The 15,986-nt window shown below is 31.8% G+C and overlaps 1 protein-coding gene across 1 annotated transcript in view; it reads right to left on the reverse strand.

Moving 5' to 3' along the window:
* The window catches only part of Pde3b (phosphodiesterase 3B), a 174,885-nt gene that overhangs the window by 32,516 nt on the left and 126,383 nt on the right, over nucleotides 1-15,986 (reverse strand). Inside the window, exons 6-11 of the mRNA XM_027942347.2 lie at nucleotides 13,214-13,415; nucleotides 12,584-12,657; nucleotides 5,853-5,992; nucleotides 4,948-5,085; nucleotides 3,917-4,028; nucleotides 1,975-2,088 (exon numbers count right to left, since the gene is read on the reverse strand). Coding sequence (XP_027798148.2) covers nucleotides 1,975-2,088; nucleotides 3,917-4,028; nucleotides 4,948-5,085; nucleotides 5,853-5,992; nucleotides 12,584-12,657; nucleotides 13,214-13,415 — 780 coding nt within the window. The remainder of the gene's footprint in view (nucleotides 1-1,974; nucleotides 2,089-3,916; nucleotides 4,029-4,947; nucleotides 5,086-5,852; nucleotides 5,993-12,583; nucleotides 12,658-13,213; nucleotides 13,416-15,986) is intronic.

Consider the following 15,986-nt stretch of genomic DNA (forward strand, 5'->3'; position numbering starts at 1 on the left):
TCTCACTCCAGTCCGAATGGCAGCTATTAAGAATACAGACAACAATAAGTGTAGGCAAGGATGTAGGGGAAAAAGCACACTCATACATTGCTGGTGGGACTGCAAATTGGTGCAGCCAATATGGAAAGCAGCATGGAGATTTCTTGAAAAACTGGGAATGGAACCACCATTTGACCCAGCTATCCCTCTCCTTGGTCTATACCCAAAAGACTTAAAAACAGCATACTACAGGGACAGAGCCACATCAATGTTTATAGTAGCACAATAGCTAAACTGTGGAATCAACCTAGATGTCCTTCAGTAGATGAATGGAGATTATTATACACACACACACACACACACACACACACACACACACACACACTCCGGAATATTATTCAGCACTAAAACAGAATAAAATCATGGCATTTGCAGGTAAATGAATGGAGTTGGAGAATATAATGCTAAATGTAGTCAGCCAATCCCCAAAAAACAAATGCTGAATGTTTTCTCTGATTTAAGGACGCTGATTCTCTGATTTAAGGATGAGTGGGGTTGGGGTAGGCATGGGAGAATTAGATGAACATTAGATTGGGCAAAGGGGAAAAGGAGAGGGAGGGGAAGGAGGTGACATGGGGGTAGGAAAGATGGTGGAATGAGATGGACATCATTACCCTAAGTACATGTATGAAGACACGAATGGTGTGACTACTTTGTATACAACAGATATATGAAAAATTTGCTCTATATGTGTAATATGAATTGTAATGCATTCTGCTGTTGTATATAACAAATTAAAATTTAAAAATGAAAAAATAAAAATAATGTATAAGTAGATTTGTAATTAGGCAATAGGCAGTGACTGGAAAAATTTTCAACTTTTGATAGAAATCGATAAAAAAAAAATCAATCAACATATTCTAAAGTACACTGAACACCAAGCATGATTAATGCAAAGAAAATCACCTATGTATACCATAGTAAAAACACTAAAATTCAATAGCTAAGAGAAAATGAACATGCTACATTTACATATTACATTTCTCAGCAAGAATTAAGGCTATTATTAATTATTATTAATAATTATTAATAAATAATTATTAACAGAAACTACTAAAATCAAAAGATGATGGAATGGCAACCTAAACATGTTGAAATATGAAAATATTCTTCTATAATGAAATTAGTGCATCAACAAACTAAAAAGTTAAAAAAAATTATCTCCAATGGAAACACAGGATTGATAGGAGGAATGAAGGGCATCAAAGAGATTACAGATGGCAGACAAAAATGAACCAGTGACATGAAAGAAATCCATTAGACTCAACTACCCAAATTTAATGACTTGAGTTTATGACGTTATACCGTTAGTATTGTGGTATTATTTCTCAAATATTGTCATCTGAACAAATTCAGTCCTAATAATACATAATAATTCTGTCCTAATAATAATAATTTTGCCATTAGCAAGCCAAAAATAAGAGAATCGTGATGTTACATATTATTTATTTAAATAATTATATTTATGATGAAGAATAGCATTCACTTTTTAGAAGCAAATCTGAATGTTTACAAAGGTTTTTAAATTCAGCACTTAAGTGTTTACATGAGATTCAAACATATTCCTTTTGATTCAGTGATATTATATATTGTAAGCATACACATATATCTGAAACAAAAACAAAACCAGGAATTAAAAAATAAAAACAAAGGAATAATTACCCTAATATTCAAGATACTTGCTAATTGAATGGGAAAAGCAATAGGATGGAACAAAGAATAAATTGTTATATCAGGAAGTAATGAAACTTTGTCAGGCTTTGCAGATGAGTAGCAGGTTTAAGTATTATACTCCAGAAGTCACACAATCTTTCATATGTACCAAAGGTTACTTAATGAAAAATTTAAAAGACCAGAGGTTATGAATTGAGACAGTTTGATTTATTATTACTAATTAAATAATTCTTTTAAAAAAAAAGTTGCAGGAGAAAGTACCTTTTTCATTTCTTGTTTCATGATCATTATGGATCTGCTGTAAGCCAGGAATTGGCCGAGTTGTCAGATACCAAACTGCATGTAGGACATCCGTGGCATGTATACGATTGTGATCTAAAGCCACAAAAATATTTTATAAAAATGATCATTCTGTTAGGCCTCATAAGTCACTTAAAAGGATTAGAATTTTATAATCATTTACATTCTTATAATTTCCCATAATTGTATTTTATCTATTTTTAAAGTTTTTTTGATGTCTTAAAAAGTTCCCTTTTTTAAAAATTTCACATACACTATGAAAACATGGTAAAGGGATCAAAGGAAAGGCAGGGTAAACAATAACTGAAAGATACTAGAAAATTTTCTTAAAGTTTCTGTTGTGTGGCTTTTAAAAATACCATGTTGCTTCTACATCATGGAGACACAATATTCAAAATGATTTCTGTACACAGAACAGTTACAAATTCTGGATACTTAAGCTCTTAAAAAAAAAAGTAAGAATTACCTCTTTCTCAGGTTTGTTATAAGGATAAAATGATGAATAGCATGGGAAAGCATCCAGAACAGTGTCTGACACCTACTATATAATAATAAAACTCCTCAACTCCTCTATGTGAAAAGGAAATGTGACATAGGGCATAGGGTTTAGAATTCGGATGGACTTTAGAACTGAAATCCAGCACCTTTCTCTAGTTTTAAGATCCTTCTGACTTTTTACTTCTCATCTATAATACAACATTCCCAATAAAGATTAAATAAGATAATCTACATGAATCTAATGATTCCATAGTCACAGCAGATATCCAATGAATATTTTATGAATATCTACAATATAAATTAGCAGATGATAGAATAGTAAGTGTCCAGGCTATAGGCAGGACATGGTATTAATTCCCTAGGAGCCTTATTAATAATATAATTTCCATCTTTTAATGACATTTCCAATGTGCCTTGAATTCTACTATGTCCTTTTTGTTGCTTATTTTATTTTATCACTCTCTATGGGGTAGGCACAGCTATTATTCCAATTATAAATTTGTAAACTGAGGTTTAGAAAAATTAGGTTGAGAGAGTTTTCTCAATCAGTGTATCCTAATCAGAGCTGAGAGTGAAAACTTTTTAGCATGTCCTTCTTCCCATTCAGCTTTCCTTAAGTACCTTCGAGCATTCCTATATTCATTGTAAACTTTGACTTTATTTTTAATGCATACTTTACATAGTATATATAATCCACCTTAAATTATTAAATATCACTGAGTTATGACAATTTAATAAAAATTCACTCTGTAGATAACTAATTTCCTAATTAATGAATCCTTATGGAGAGAAACTGTAAAATGTTTCAACACCTTTTCTTAATATGAAATTCAAATTATATTTAAACATAAAAATCAAATAAAAATTAAAAATTATTCCATAGATCAAAACACAGTTAAAAATATAAATTCTATGGATAAACTTTGAACACTGTAAAATGAAGGAATTTTCTAAAATTCTTAATATTAACAAACATTTAAAAAAATAAGGTACTCATACAAATAATTATCAACACAGAAAGACACATATCACAAGTGAAAAGCAGATTTTAAATAGACATCAATATTATGATTCAGTTTATAAAAGCTAAATTTATATAATAAAATAACTTAGAAAATATATACTAATTTTTTTAAACTTTATTTATTTAATTATTTATTTTTATGTGGCGTTCAGGATTGAACCCAGGGCATCGCACGCGTGAGGCGAACGCTCTACAGCTGAGCCATAACCCCAGCTCCTATACCAAAATCTTAATAGTTGTCAGTTAAATCTAGGTAGGATTAGATTTTCTTTTTAAATATCCATTTAAAATTTTTCCAAAAATATATTTACAGGTTCATCTGAATATAAAGATAATAAAGTTTCAAAACAGTATTATTTAAACTTACATGAAAATACTTACAAGGAATGTCTCGATAGCCATTTTCTAATGCACGAAAATAGTTCATGAATTGTTGAGTAGGAATTTTAAATATTTCCAATAAGCCAGTGTCTTGAAATAAGGAATACATAACCTAAATGTCAATTAAAATAAAGTTCACTTTAAATACCAGAATTTCTATTTGTAGATCAGTATGCTTTTGTAATTTGCATTTAGGAAAATAAATAATGTGACTGTCTTTAATTTATTAAAAACTTCCAAAAAAATAAGAAAGGAAGACATCACCCTGCAGCTCATGAAAACCAAAGAAAGTTTACTATACATATCATAACCCAATTTTTAAATTTTCCATTCTTCTCTTTGTTCTTTATGTTCCTAATTTAATGAAAAATATTGTGAATTCTTGCTAGTCCCAAGTTAAGAAAAAAGTAAAAATAATTCATATTAATTGCATTTTTGTCCCTAAAGAATTCAGTGAAATGAACTTACATGTCCTCAACATAATTTGTCCTCATGTTTTTGTATTTCATAAGAAAGATATTAAAGGAATTCATAAGAATTATACTGTGGGAAGGTAAATCTGATGCTGTCATGTGAACCCATGAGGTAGAAACTTAAGTCTGGGTAGTAAAATGCAAGTATTTTTCCAAGGTTCTAACATGAAATGAAACATCTGGCCTTGGGTAAAATACAGGGAAGGCAGGTCGAAAAAAAAAAAATGAAGCTTATGTTCATTAGTTAGAACTACATTGTCACTTTTCATGTTCTTTTCAACCTCAAGAGTCAAGAAAAAGTAAATCTTTATTACTTCTTCAGCCTAAATTAAATCTCATCAATGTAGTAAAATAAGCTATTATTCATGTATATGTAGATGGAATTTATAATATATATAACATATAACTACAAAATATATATTTGGGTTTTATGAAAAAATAATTTAATGAACAAAGTCACTGTTGAATTAGTACCTCAACCAATACTAAGATTATTTAGATTTTTCTTTTATAAACATTTGAGAAAAAACTAAAAATGTTGAGATTTGAAAAACAAACCTGACTGAGAATTCTTCCTGATTTCTCCCCCATCTTTTCCACAAGCTCAAAAATTTGAAAATTCCAGTTGCTCATCTTTTCTATTAATGAATCGTAGTCTTCTACTAAAATCAGGTCCACTGATGTTTCCTCTTTGATCTGTGCATATATGGGTAAAAAAATCAATAAAAACTTTACCTCTTATAAATATTGCTAAATCCACATTTAATAAGAACACCTATAACTGAACATATAAAAACAGTAATATCTGTTATAATGGTTATCTCAAATGTATTTTTATCTGAAATTTTATGTTCTTATGGAATGCAACCATAAACATTTCTTTGGACATCAGAAGACTGATTCATTTATACATTACATTTATAAATAAAAATGTCATACTTCTGAATCACTAAACAAATATAAAGTTCACTATTTTCATTTTAGAAGTTGCAAATATCAAAGGGGAAGAAAAAAACTCATCTCATTGTACTGGCATTTATTACTAGAATAAGTTTCCCAAATAAATGAATGGGATTATTTTATTAAAACTTAAATTTTGAACTTTATGAACAAAAAAATTACATTATTATAAAATACTTTATTTTCATCATTTTTAATGACTATGCATATTGTGTACTCTAAAATATACAGTGAAGAAATATCAGAATAAAAATAATGTATCTACATTAAAAACTAAGTAAAATATGTTCATTTAAATATAAACGCAGTTTGCTGCTCCATGATGGTTTAGAACTAAGTGTTATTTATAATCCAAACATTATTTCAGTTATAGTTACTTCTCAGTAAGAAATTTTAAAACACTATTACATTAAAAATCTTGTTCTTGGTAAAAATAATGAAGCCAGTACTAACTACTATTATATTTCACCTTAACATAATCATATTGAAAGTTTATCTTTTACATTTGGTTGCTGTGCCTCTTCTGTTTGGAGGTTATCACTGTCCAAAAATGATTTTCTGCAATCTCTCTTCTCTGATTCCTCTTCTTGTTGAGTTTCCAAAAGGCTGAATGTTTCTTTTGATAAAATGATATCTTCTTCGCCTTTCAAAAAAAAAAAAAAAAACATAGAGTAATAAATAGAAATAAAATTTTCCCTAGCTGGGCATGGTGGTGCACGCCTATAATCCCAACAACTTGGGAGGCTGAGGCAGGAGGATCATGAGTTCAAACCCACCTTAGCAACTTAGTGAGGCCTTAAGCCTTAGTAAGGCCTTATTAGGCCCTGTCTCTAATAAAATATAGAAAAGGGCTGGGGATGTTGCTTGGTGTTTAAGCACCCCTGGGTTCAATCTCTGGTACCAAAAAAAAAAAAAAAAAAATTCCCTAAATGTACAGCTATATAAGAGAAACAGTTATTGGTTAAAAGTATTCAAATAAAGTAAACTATAATGTAAGTTAGTCTAAATTATTTAATCACATTATTAAGTTATCTTGCTGGAGGCTTCCAAAGTGTTTCTACTAATGACCAGGTTAGGGAGCTACTAACTGACCTGCAACACCAACCTGTGCCATTGGGGTTGAACTTGATCAATATTTGATCTTCCTAGGTTGGCAGTATAGTGAGCAACTCTATCATTTTGTGAACCAAGCCCAGAGGAACCCAACCTACACATGCAGATCACAGTATAAAGTGCAAACCCGGATGCAAAGAGCAAAGATCTGACCAGACATGTGCAAAACTGCTGAGATAATGTGCAGCAGCTGACTGGACACCTGCATGAGACTGCCCTTTTTGTCTATATTAAAGTTTTGCTCCTAGTGTCCTCAGCAAGCACTCTAACTCATGCACTGTCCCTTCTGCTTGAGCATAAGCCCCAATAAAGCCTCATTGAGATATTATCGCTTGCCTCTTCAATTCTAACACTAAGAGCTGGGAGCAGGTAACACCATAGTGAACTGGTAACATTAAAAAGAGCTGTACTTTGCCTTTTCATGAGTTTATACCAAACTGAACCCCACAATGATTGGTAACATTGGATACACCTTATATATCTACTCAAGGATGAAGGCAGAGAAAGGTAGATATTCTTTATAAAAGTGAGAAACAGTCTCTATAGGAACTTTTTTTTACCAGTTTCATGTAAAGCATTCTCAACATCTCTGAGTTCTAGATATAAAAACTCTAAAGTTCATAACTACAATATCATGAATTATGAGTTATTCCTTTGCCTATGTAATTAATAACATTCTTCTTCTAAGTCATATGGTAAAGGGAAGCCACAGTGATATTCATTCACATGTTAAAATATGATCCTATTCATTCTATTTATAATACCCTAAACAGGAAACTTTCCCCAAAGCCACCAATATGTAAATAAATTGTGGAATATTCATACAATTTGAACACTACAACATAGGAATGAACTACAACTCTATCAATATTGTTGGTTCTTAAAAATAAAATGTTCAGTGAAGGAAAATAGGAAATAGGTATATATTTTGTGATTATTTTTATGAAGAGTTCAAAAACACATTAAAACTGACACATGTGAATATCAAAAGTCAGGAAAATCATTACCTTAGGAGACATGGCTGGAAGGAGGCATAAAGAGAATTTTAAGGCAATGGTAATATTTAGTTTCTTGATCAGAGTACTAACTGCAGAGTATATAAAAAAATTAATCAAGCTATAAACTCATAATTAGTGTATTTTTCAATATGTAGGGCTTAAGATTTTTATTCGTCTTTATTCTTTTAAGTCAAAAAAAGTTCACAAGACCATTCATTGAAGTTGAATTTCAGAAGAACTAGACTCAAATACTGATTTTTGTGCTTAATAATGTTTTTTCTCTGTATAATGTAATAACGCCTATCTTATTAGATGTCTCACATAAAAGGTGATCAATAAATGTTAATCAAATCTGAACCTAACTTACTAAATATATAAAAAAAAAAATCAGTAACTGATGACCAGAAAGTGTTATTGTTTGGAAAATATGATTTTTTTCCAAGTGAAAAACATTTATTTAAAAAAATTTTATTGGTACATTAAGAATTATACACATTAGTGGGATTCATTGTTACATATTCATATATACACATGACATAAATTGGCCAATTTTATTTCCCAGTACCTACCCTTTCTCTCAAAATCTTTTAAGAAATGAATTCTAGAATACAGTAGTCCCCCTCTTACGGTTTAAATGTGAGGTGTCCCCCAAAATCCCATGTGTGAGAGCAAGAAAGTTTAGAGGAAAAATGATTGAGTTATGAGAACCTTAACCCAATCAGTACAGTAAATACACTGAGAGAGATTAACTGAGTGGTAACTATAGACAACTATAGACAGGTAAGGTATGATGGCAGAAGGTAGGTCACTGTGGGCATGCCTTTGGGTTTGTATTTTGTCCCTGGTGAGTGGAGTCTCTCTCTGCTTCCTGGTGGCCATTTCCGGAGCTGCTTTCTTCCACCACACTCTTTCACCATAATGTTGCCTTACCTTAGGCCCAGAGCAATAGAGCCAGCTGTCTATGGAATGAGATCTTTGAACTCATGAGCACCAAATAAATTTTTCCTCCTCTAAAATTCTTTTTGTCAGCAACCAAAAAAAAAAAAAAAAAAACTAAAACACCTCCCTTATCTACAGTTTCAATTACCAGTTGTTATCATCTGTGGTCCAAAAATATTAAATGAAAAATTCTATAATAAATAATTTAAAATTGTATTCCCATCTGAAAAGTGTTGATATCTGGCACCATCATGCCCAACACATGAATCATCACTTTGTGCAATGTATATATGCTACTTGCCTGTTTGTCACTTAGTATCCATCTCAGTTATCAGATTGATCCTAATGGCATTATAATACTTATGTTCATGTAACTCCTATTTTACTTAAAAATCCCAAAGCAGAAGAGTGGTGATGCTGCCAATTTAATTACAGTAAATTGTAATAATTGTTTTATTTTTCATTAATTATTGTTAATCCCTTACTCTGCCTAATTTATAAGTTAAAGCTTATCATAGGAATGCATGTATTGTAGGGGGGAAGTGCATTTAGAATTCAGTATGATCTTACATGTCAGGTATAGATGGGGGACTATTATATTCAAGTATTCTTGGTAAGTTAAGGCAGTAACTATGATATTCTAAAATAGCAATTCATGTAAAAATTGTTAGCATTTAAGGTATATTACATGTTATTTTTAATATCATAACTCCTAACAACCAGACCTCACAAATACTAGTAAAAAAAAAATGAGATAAATGTAGAAATTTATTTTCCAAAGATATCCATATCATTTTTCTTATTCTATACACTTTTCTAAAATGCATTCTTATCACTCTCCTATCAAGAGAGAATATTTATTTACCAAACCCCTGGAATCTCAACAAACCTCATGGCTACTGTGATTAGAAGTTATGTGGTTTTAATCCTTATGGTTTATTTTGAGTTACTTTTTGTGCATGCAGTGAGATGAGGGTCCATGTTTTTTTGTTTGTTTTTTGGCAAGTGGATATCCCACTGTCCTGGTACCATTTGTTGAAAACACTTATCATTTATTTTTTCCCTTTTGAATTCCATTTTGAATCTTGGGGTTCTCTGTCAAAAACCAATTCACCATAGATGCAAGAATTTTCTTTTGGACATTCTATTCCACTAAACTATAGGCTCATCCTTCTGCCAATACTGCCTTTTTAAAAAAATGTTTTTAGTTGTAGATGGACACAATACCTTTTTTTTTTTTAAATGCTACAAGCATGTTTTGAAATATAATAGTGAACCCCATGGATATGTACATTTACAAATGTTAATCAAAACCTTTTTTTAAAAAATTTATTTTATGTGCTGCTGAGGAATAAACCCAGTGCCTCACATGTGCCAGGCAAGCACTCCACCACTGAACCACAACCCTCAACCCCCCAAAACTATTGTCTTAATTAGTGGCTTTACAACAAGTTTTCAAATCAAATAGTACAAGTCCTCCAACTTTGTTTTTTTTTTTTTTTTTCAAATTTGTTCTTACTATTGTAGAACTTCTGAATTAACTACTGATACTGAGGTCATTTGTATTTCTATATAAATGTTTACACCAACTTTTCAATTTCTGTGCCCCCACCCAAAAAAAAACCCTGCTAACGAAAGAAATGGAGAACTACAAAACCCTCAGTGAAAAAGGGAGCTCAGGAATCTGACCTGTCATAATAATCTCCCTTCTCTGCCAAAATCCTCCTGCCCACTGAAAAATAAGCCTGCCAAAAGTAAATGACCAACTTGGCCCCTGCTAACCCCTATAAAAAACTCAGACCCTGTTGAAGCCTGTTGCCATTTTCCCTCTTGAAATTGTGCCCCTCAGCTGCTTAATAAAGCATCACTAATCCATTGAGGTCTGTCTCCCTTTCTTTTTCTTTTTGTATTCTCTTTCATTTGCTTTCAGGTGAAATTTGATAAAAACTGCACTCAACTACTGATCTATTTAGGAGAACTGTTATGCTGTCATGTTAATAATACTTATTCTTTCAGTCCATTACTATAAAATAGCTTTCAACTTTTCTAGATAGTCTTTAATTTTTCTCAGCAGTGGTATAATTTTCAGTGTATAAATATTTCTGTTAAATTTATTCTACTTTATTCTTTTTTATACTATTATGAATAAAAATGTTTTCTTAGTTTCAATTCATAATGATTTATTTCTAGATTATGGTAATACAATTGATTCATTTTATTTTTTAGTTATAGTTGGACACAATACTTTTATTTCACTTATTTATTTTTATGTGGGGCTGAGGATCGAATCCAGGGTCTCAAACGTGCGAGGCGAGCACTCTACCACTAAGCCACAACCCCAGCCCAATATAATTGATGTTTGTATATCAATCATGTCTTATAACTTTGTTCAACTTGTTTATAGGTTCTAGTAGCTTGTAGTGTATTTTCTACACAAAAGACCATATAATCTGTGAATAGGGATACTTTTATTTTCTTCTTTTAAATTCTGGATGAATTTATTTTTCTTACTCATTTTCTTGGCTCAACCATAAGTACAATGTTGAGTAGAAGTGCTGAGACTAAAAATCCTCATCTTGTTATTAATCTTAGAGGGAAAATTATAGTCCATTAAAGATAATGTTAGTTGTGAATATACCCTTCATCAGGATTAGGAACTTCCTGGCTATTAACAGTTCGTTTTATTTCAAAAAAAAAGTATTGGATTTTGTTTAATGTTTTTTCTACGCCTATTGAGATTATTCCTACAGGTTTTTCCATTTATGCTATTACTGTGGTGTATTATAATGATTGATTTCGAAATGAGCAGCCATCCTTACATTCCTGGGATAGCACTTAGTCATAATGTGACCTTTTGTATGGCTGAATTCAATTTGCTAGTATTTTGTTAAGAATTTTTGTATCTTCCAATCCAGCAATGGATGGCTAGCCAGATGACATGGAGCCCCAATTTACTCAGGACTGAGGAGATAAACTAAACTGGTGACATTTAAAATTTCAGTTAGGGCTTCTCTAAAATGGCGAATAACTTCCTGAAAGCAAAGCCTAAAGGGCTGCTCACCCTCACCTGGAAGACTCCAAAGAAGCTAAGAATGAAGATTGCCCCCTGCCCTGTTATGTCTAGCACATACTAACTAAATCTGCATATATATATTTCCTACCTTTTGTCCCACTTTGCCCTCTCTTCAGGCCAGCTAAACCAACATATATATATTACCTGGCTTTTTTTTCTATAAATTGTAACTGCTTCTATGGGATTGGTAAGTAAGGCAATCTATCTGCTTCTCCCCAGTTTGATCAAACTGAATAAATAAAGTTAATTTTCTCTTATGTCAAAGGGGAAAAAAAGATTTTGTGTCTATGTGCATAAGAGATATTGATCTGTAGTTTTCTATTTTTGACTTTGATTGTGGTGTGAGGGTAATACCAGTCTCAGAATGAATTGAGAAGTATTCCCTTCTGTTTTTGCTTTATGTTTTGTATTTTGGGGGTAGGGGGGCGGGCAGGGGGCAGGAGTTGAGTTAGAAGAATTTGTGAAGGACTGTTTTATTTTAACAATATTTAAAATGTAAAAATAATAATTAAAAAAAAAAACATTCTGTAACCCCCAACCTGACAGGTGCAATGGAAGCTAAAAGTAGAGACTGCCCCTTCCACAGACCTGTGGGGCACAAGCTAACTAAATCTGCTTATTGTCTTCTGCCTCTTCTCTTCTATAAACTTAGCTCACCTTCAGAGATTTTGAAGATGGAATTTTTGAAACTGTAAATTTATTCTATCTTCCGTCACAGATGCCTTTGAATAAAAACTTATTTTCCTACTAATTTGATTCCATATATATCTGGAGCAATGAGTGTTACAGCTAACTCTTCCTTCAGGTGGTACTGATGGCACCCAGTAACACTCTCACATCAATTATTTATAATTTGTCTTAATAACTCTTCTGGGAAATAGGCAAAAAACATTATAATCTTCATTTTAAAGATGAATAAAATAGGGGCTTGGGATACAACTTAGTGGTAGCATGTGTGAGGCTCTAGGTTTAATCGCTAATACTGAACAGCAACAACAAAATAACCTTAAAGGTTGATAAGTAGAAGTTAAACTCATTCAGTCATCCATTTGAAAAAATATTGTAAGAAATTTCTCTTAAATTCAAATATGTATTACTTATGTAATCTCACCTGATTTTCCACTGTGGCTGTCTGTACCATCCGATTCACATGTTGAAACATATTTTAGTATTTGATGTCCACAGCTTATAGAATAAAATAGATAAATATACACATGATAAATAAGGTGAAAAGGTTTTTTTACGTAAGTGTAATTAGAAAACCTGCTTAATTTTTAACCAAGATCTCAACTGCAATATATTCTCATATTCTTCTCTCTATATTAACTTATAAGATTTTAACCTAGAAATACATCTGTGTGCCCTTGAAGGAAATAACATTTTGGAAAGTCAACATTGGAATCAGAGGTAAACCCATATTCTTATCAAAGTAGAAATAAGAGTTAACACCATATGAATTGGATATCATGAACAAGTACCAAAGTAGCATATATAAGAAAAATTTTCTATTTACTAATATGATATGATGGGTTGAATATCATAATTCACATCATTTAATTAGAAAATTTATAACAGCACTGAGTGAGAAAAAAAGTTCATTTAGAATAAAAACTACCAGATAAATATAGGACAGGGTCTTAACCAATACCCAGTTATGATACAGAATTTTAAAAAACTGATAATACTTTACTAAAATAACTTACATTTTGGAACAGAAATAATAAACAATTAGGAAACTTACTTGTTACACAGATTGCTATCAGAATTTCGAAGATGCTGATAAAAATCTGGTACATTGGGTACATTGCCCAGAGATCTATGTAAAATAACATTTGGTTTAGTAAGAAAATCAGCAGTATCAGGAAATTCTATGGGTGATCGATTATTTACACAACCAGCAGACATCTGTCCATGGCTAGGAGAATTCAAGCTGGGTAAAGCACCTTAAAAAATTAAAAGAGAGGAGATAAATGAGCATAAATATATGTGTATGGATTCACTGTACATATTTGTGTTTTTATGAAGACATTTTCCCTTTTTAAAGAAAGGAAAGCATTTGCAGTTTAATGGTAAAATAAATTTCTATGTGGGGCTCAAAGACATTCTACAAATTTAAGCAATAGTTGCCATATTAGTCATTATTAGTGACTATTGAGTAAACAGTCTCTGGGAGAATAGTACACAGTAGCTAAATATTGCGAGCATGACTAAAACAAATATCACGTGGCACAAATTTTCCTAATTCATAATGGTCTTTTATCTTTCATAATTTATAAAAGATATCAGGTTGATTCTCCATATGAAAAAAAGACTCTGTACTAAATTTTAATGCTATTTTTCAATTCAATAATATCCAACTTAATTAAACAACTAAAGTTCTTAGCATTTAAACAAACTAAGGATATAATAAAATTATATAGTAATACAATATAATTTTAAAATGTAAAAATAAAAAAAAATTCTGTAACCCCCCAGGCAGATCCCTTTAAATTATATAAATATTTGCAAGTCATTCACTCATTCAACAAATATTGTCCAGATGTGGTGGCACATGCCTGTAATCCCAACAACTTGGGAGGCTGAGGCAATATGATTGCAAATTCGAGGCCAGCCTCAGCAATTTAGAGAGACTCTTTCTCAAAACCAAAGATAAAAAAAGGTCTAGGGATGTAGATCACAGGGAAATAACCCCTGGGTTCAATTCCCAGCATCAAAAATAAAAATAGAACAAATATTTGAGAGCCTAACATATTAAAATGTGCTGGGTTTCTCAATAGAAAAAAAATGAAATCAACCCTGCAACTCAATGAACCTACATAGTAGAGAATAGAATATAAATAAGTGCTAAATGCCAAAATAAAGGGAGAAAATAGTATGTATTTATTACTGTGGACTTTTCCACAGGAAAGGGACTTGAACTAAGGTAATGTACTTGGAATAAAGATAGGCAGATTTAAAACTTCAGTTGAAAATAAAGATCCAAATAATGTGTGATTCAGAGAAGAAAGCAAATAACAATCTACAGTATTTTTTGACATACAGGTAAACATTTCACAGATGTGTGTGATGATATGAACTTGGCTAGGTTACAGTGCCTGGTTATTTGAATAAACACCACTTTACATGTTGCTTTGAAGATATTTTTTCAATGTGATTAACATTTAAATCAGTAGACTCCAGAAAAGCAGATTAACTTCCATAATGTGAGTAGGCCTCATCCAACTGGATGAAGGCCTAAGATCTCCCAAAGAGGAAGAATTTTGCCTCCTGACAGTCTAACAAGAGTACAACATTAGCACCTGTTAAAATTTCCAGTCTTCTAGTCTGTCCTGAGAATTCCAGAATTACCAGCCTTCAAAAATTGAAAGCCAATCTTTAAAATAAATATTCACTCTTTGTTTATCTCTCTACATATATATCTATATTGTCATCTATATAGATATTATATACACATATGTATATATCTTTATCCTTTGCTAAACTGATGGTAAGTAGAAGGGGACTGTGCTATCACTTTTTAATTTTCTTATCACTAATAAAGTGAAGCACTTTTCAGGTATACACATCATTGTACAGTTTCTTTTCTGAAGTGCTTGTTCAATTCTTCTGCTCATTTTTCTAATGGGTTGTTTTGACAGACTCTAAGGTAGACCTATTGATTCCTGCCCCCTGATTTTGAGTACAGGAAAGACCTATGACTTCCTCTTGTGTAAACTGAAGGATGATGGGATATCACTGTCATGATCATGGTAGGTTATGGATTCATCTTGCTAGCAGACTCAATTTAGAGATCAGTCTCTAAAGTGACTCATCTTGCTTGCTTGACACTCTTGCTGGCTCCATGAAGGAGCCACAGTGACCCTGTGATAAGGAACTGTGGGCAGACTCTAGGAGCTGAAGATAGCCTCCAGCAAACAGCAATCAAGAAGGCAAACCTGTTGAGAACCCATAACCAAAGGAAATGAATTATGACCACTATCTAATTGAGCCTGGAAGTTGATTCATTCCAGCTGAGATCAACTGGACTGGGTCCACACATTGAATATAGACTTACAACATATTATGCAGAGAGGGCTTAACTTAACTGTGTGAGAACTCAACTCAGCTGCATGAGGACTCCTAATGTACAAAACTGCTACATTTTTGGTAATCTGATATGCAGCAATAAAAAAAATCCCATCACTGACTTACTTATATAGCTTAATTCCAGTTCTTTCTCAGATGTTATGAAAGTTTTTTCAGTTCTTTTTATATGAATGTTTATTCATTTTTATACTCAAATTTATCCATATAATCCTATATGGTATTTTTTGAGTCTGGCTAAGGAAATTTTGCCTTACTCTAAAGTCATTAATGACAACAGTACTGCACATTTTTCATTAGATTTGTCACTAGGTAATTGATGACTTTTGATGTAGTGGTAAATGGTGTTTTAAAATTTTATTTTCTCATAGTAGAGAATGCAACATTTTTTCTATGTCCAACAACTCTGAAAAACTTATTACTTATGTTAC

The sequence above is a fragment of the Marmota flaviventris genome, chromosome 9 (genome assembly GCF_047511675.1).
Source record: "Marmota flaviventris isolate mMarFla1 chromosome 9, mMarFla1.hap1, whole genome shotgun sequence".
Taxonomy (NCBI): domain Eukaryota; kingdom Metazoa; phylum Chordata; class Mammalia; order Rodentia; family Sciuridae; genus Marmota; species Marmota flaviventris.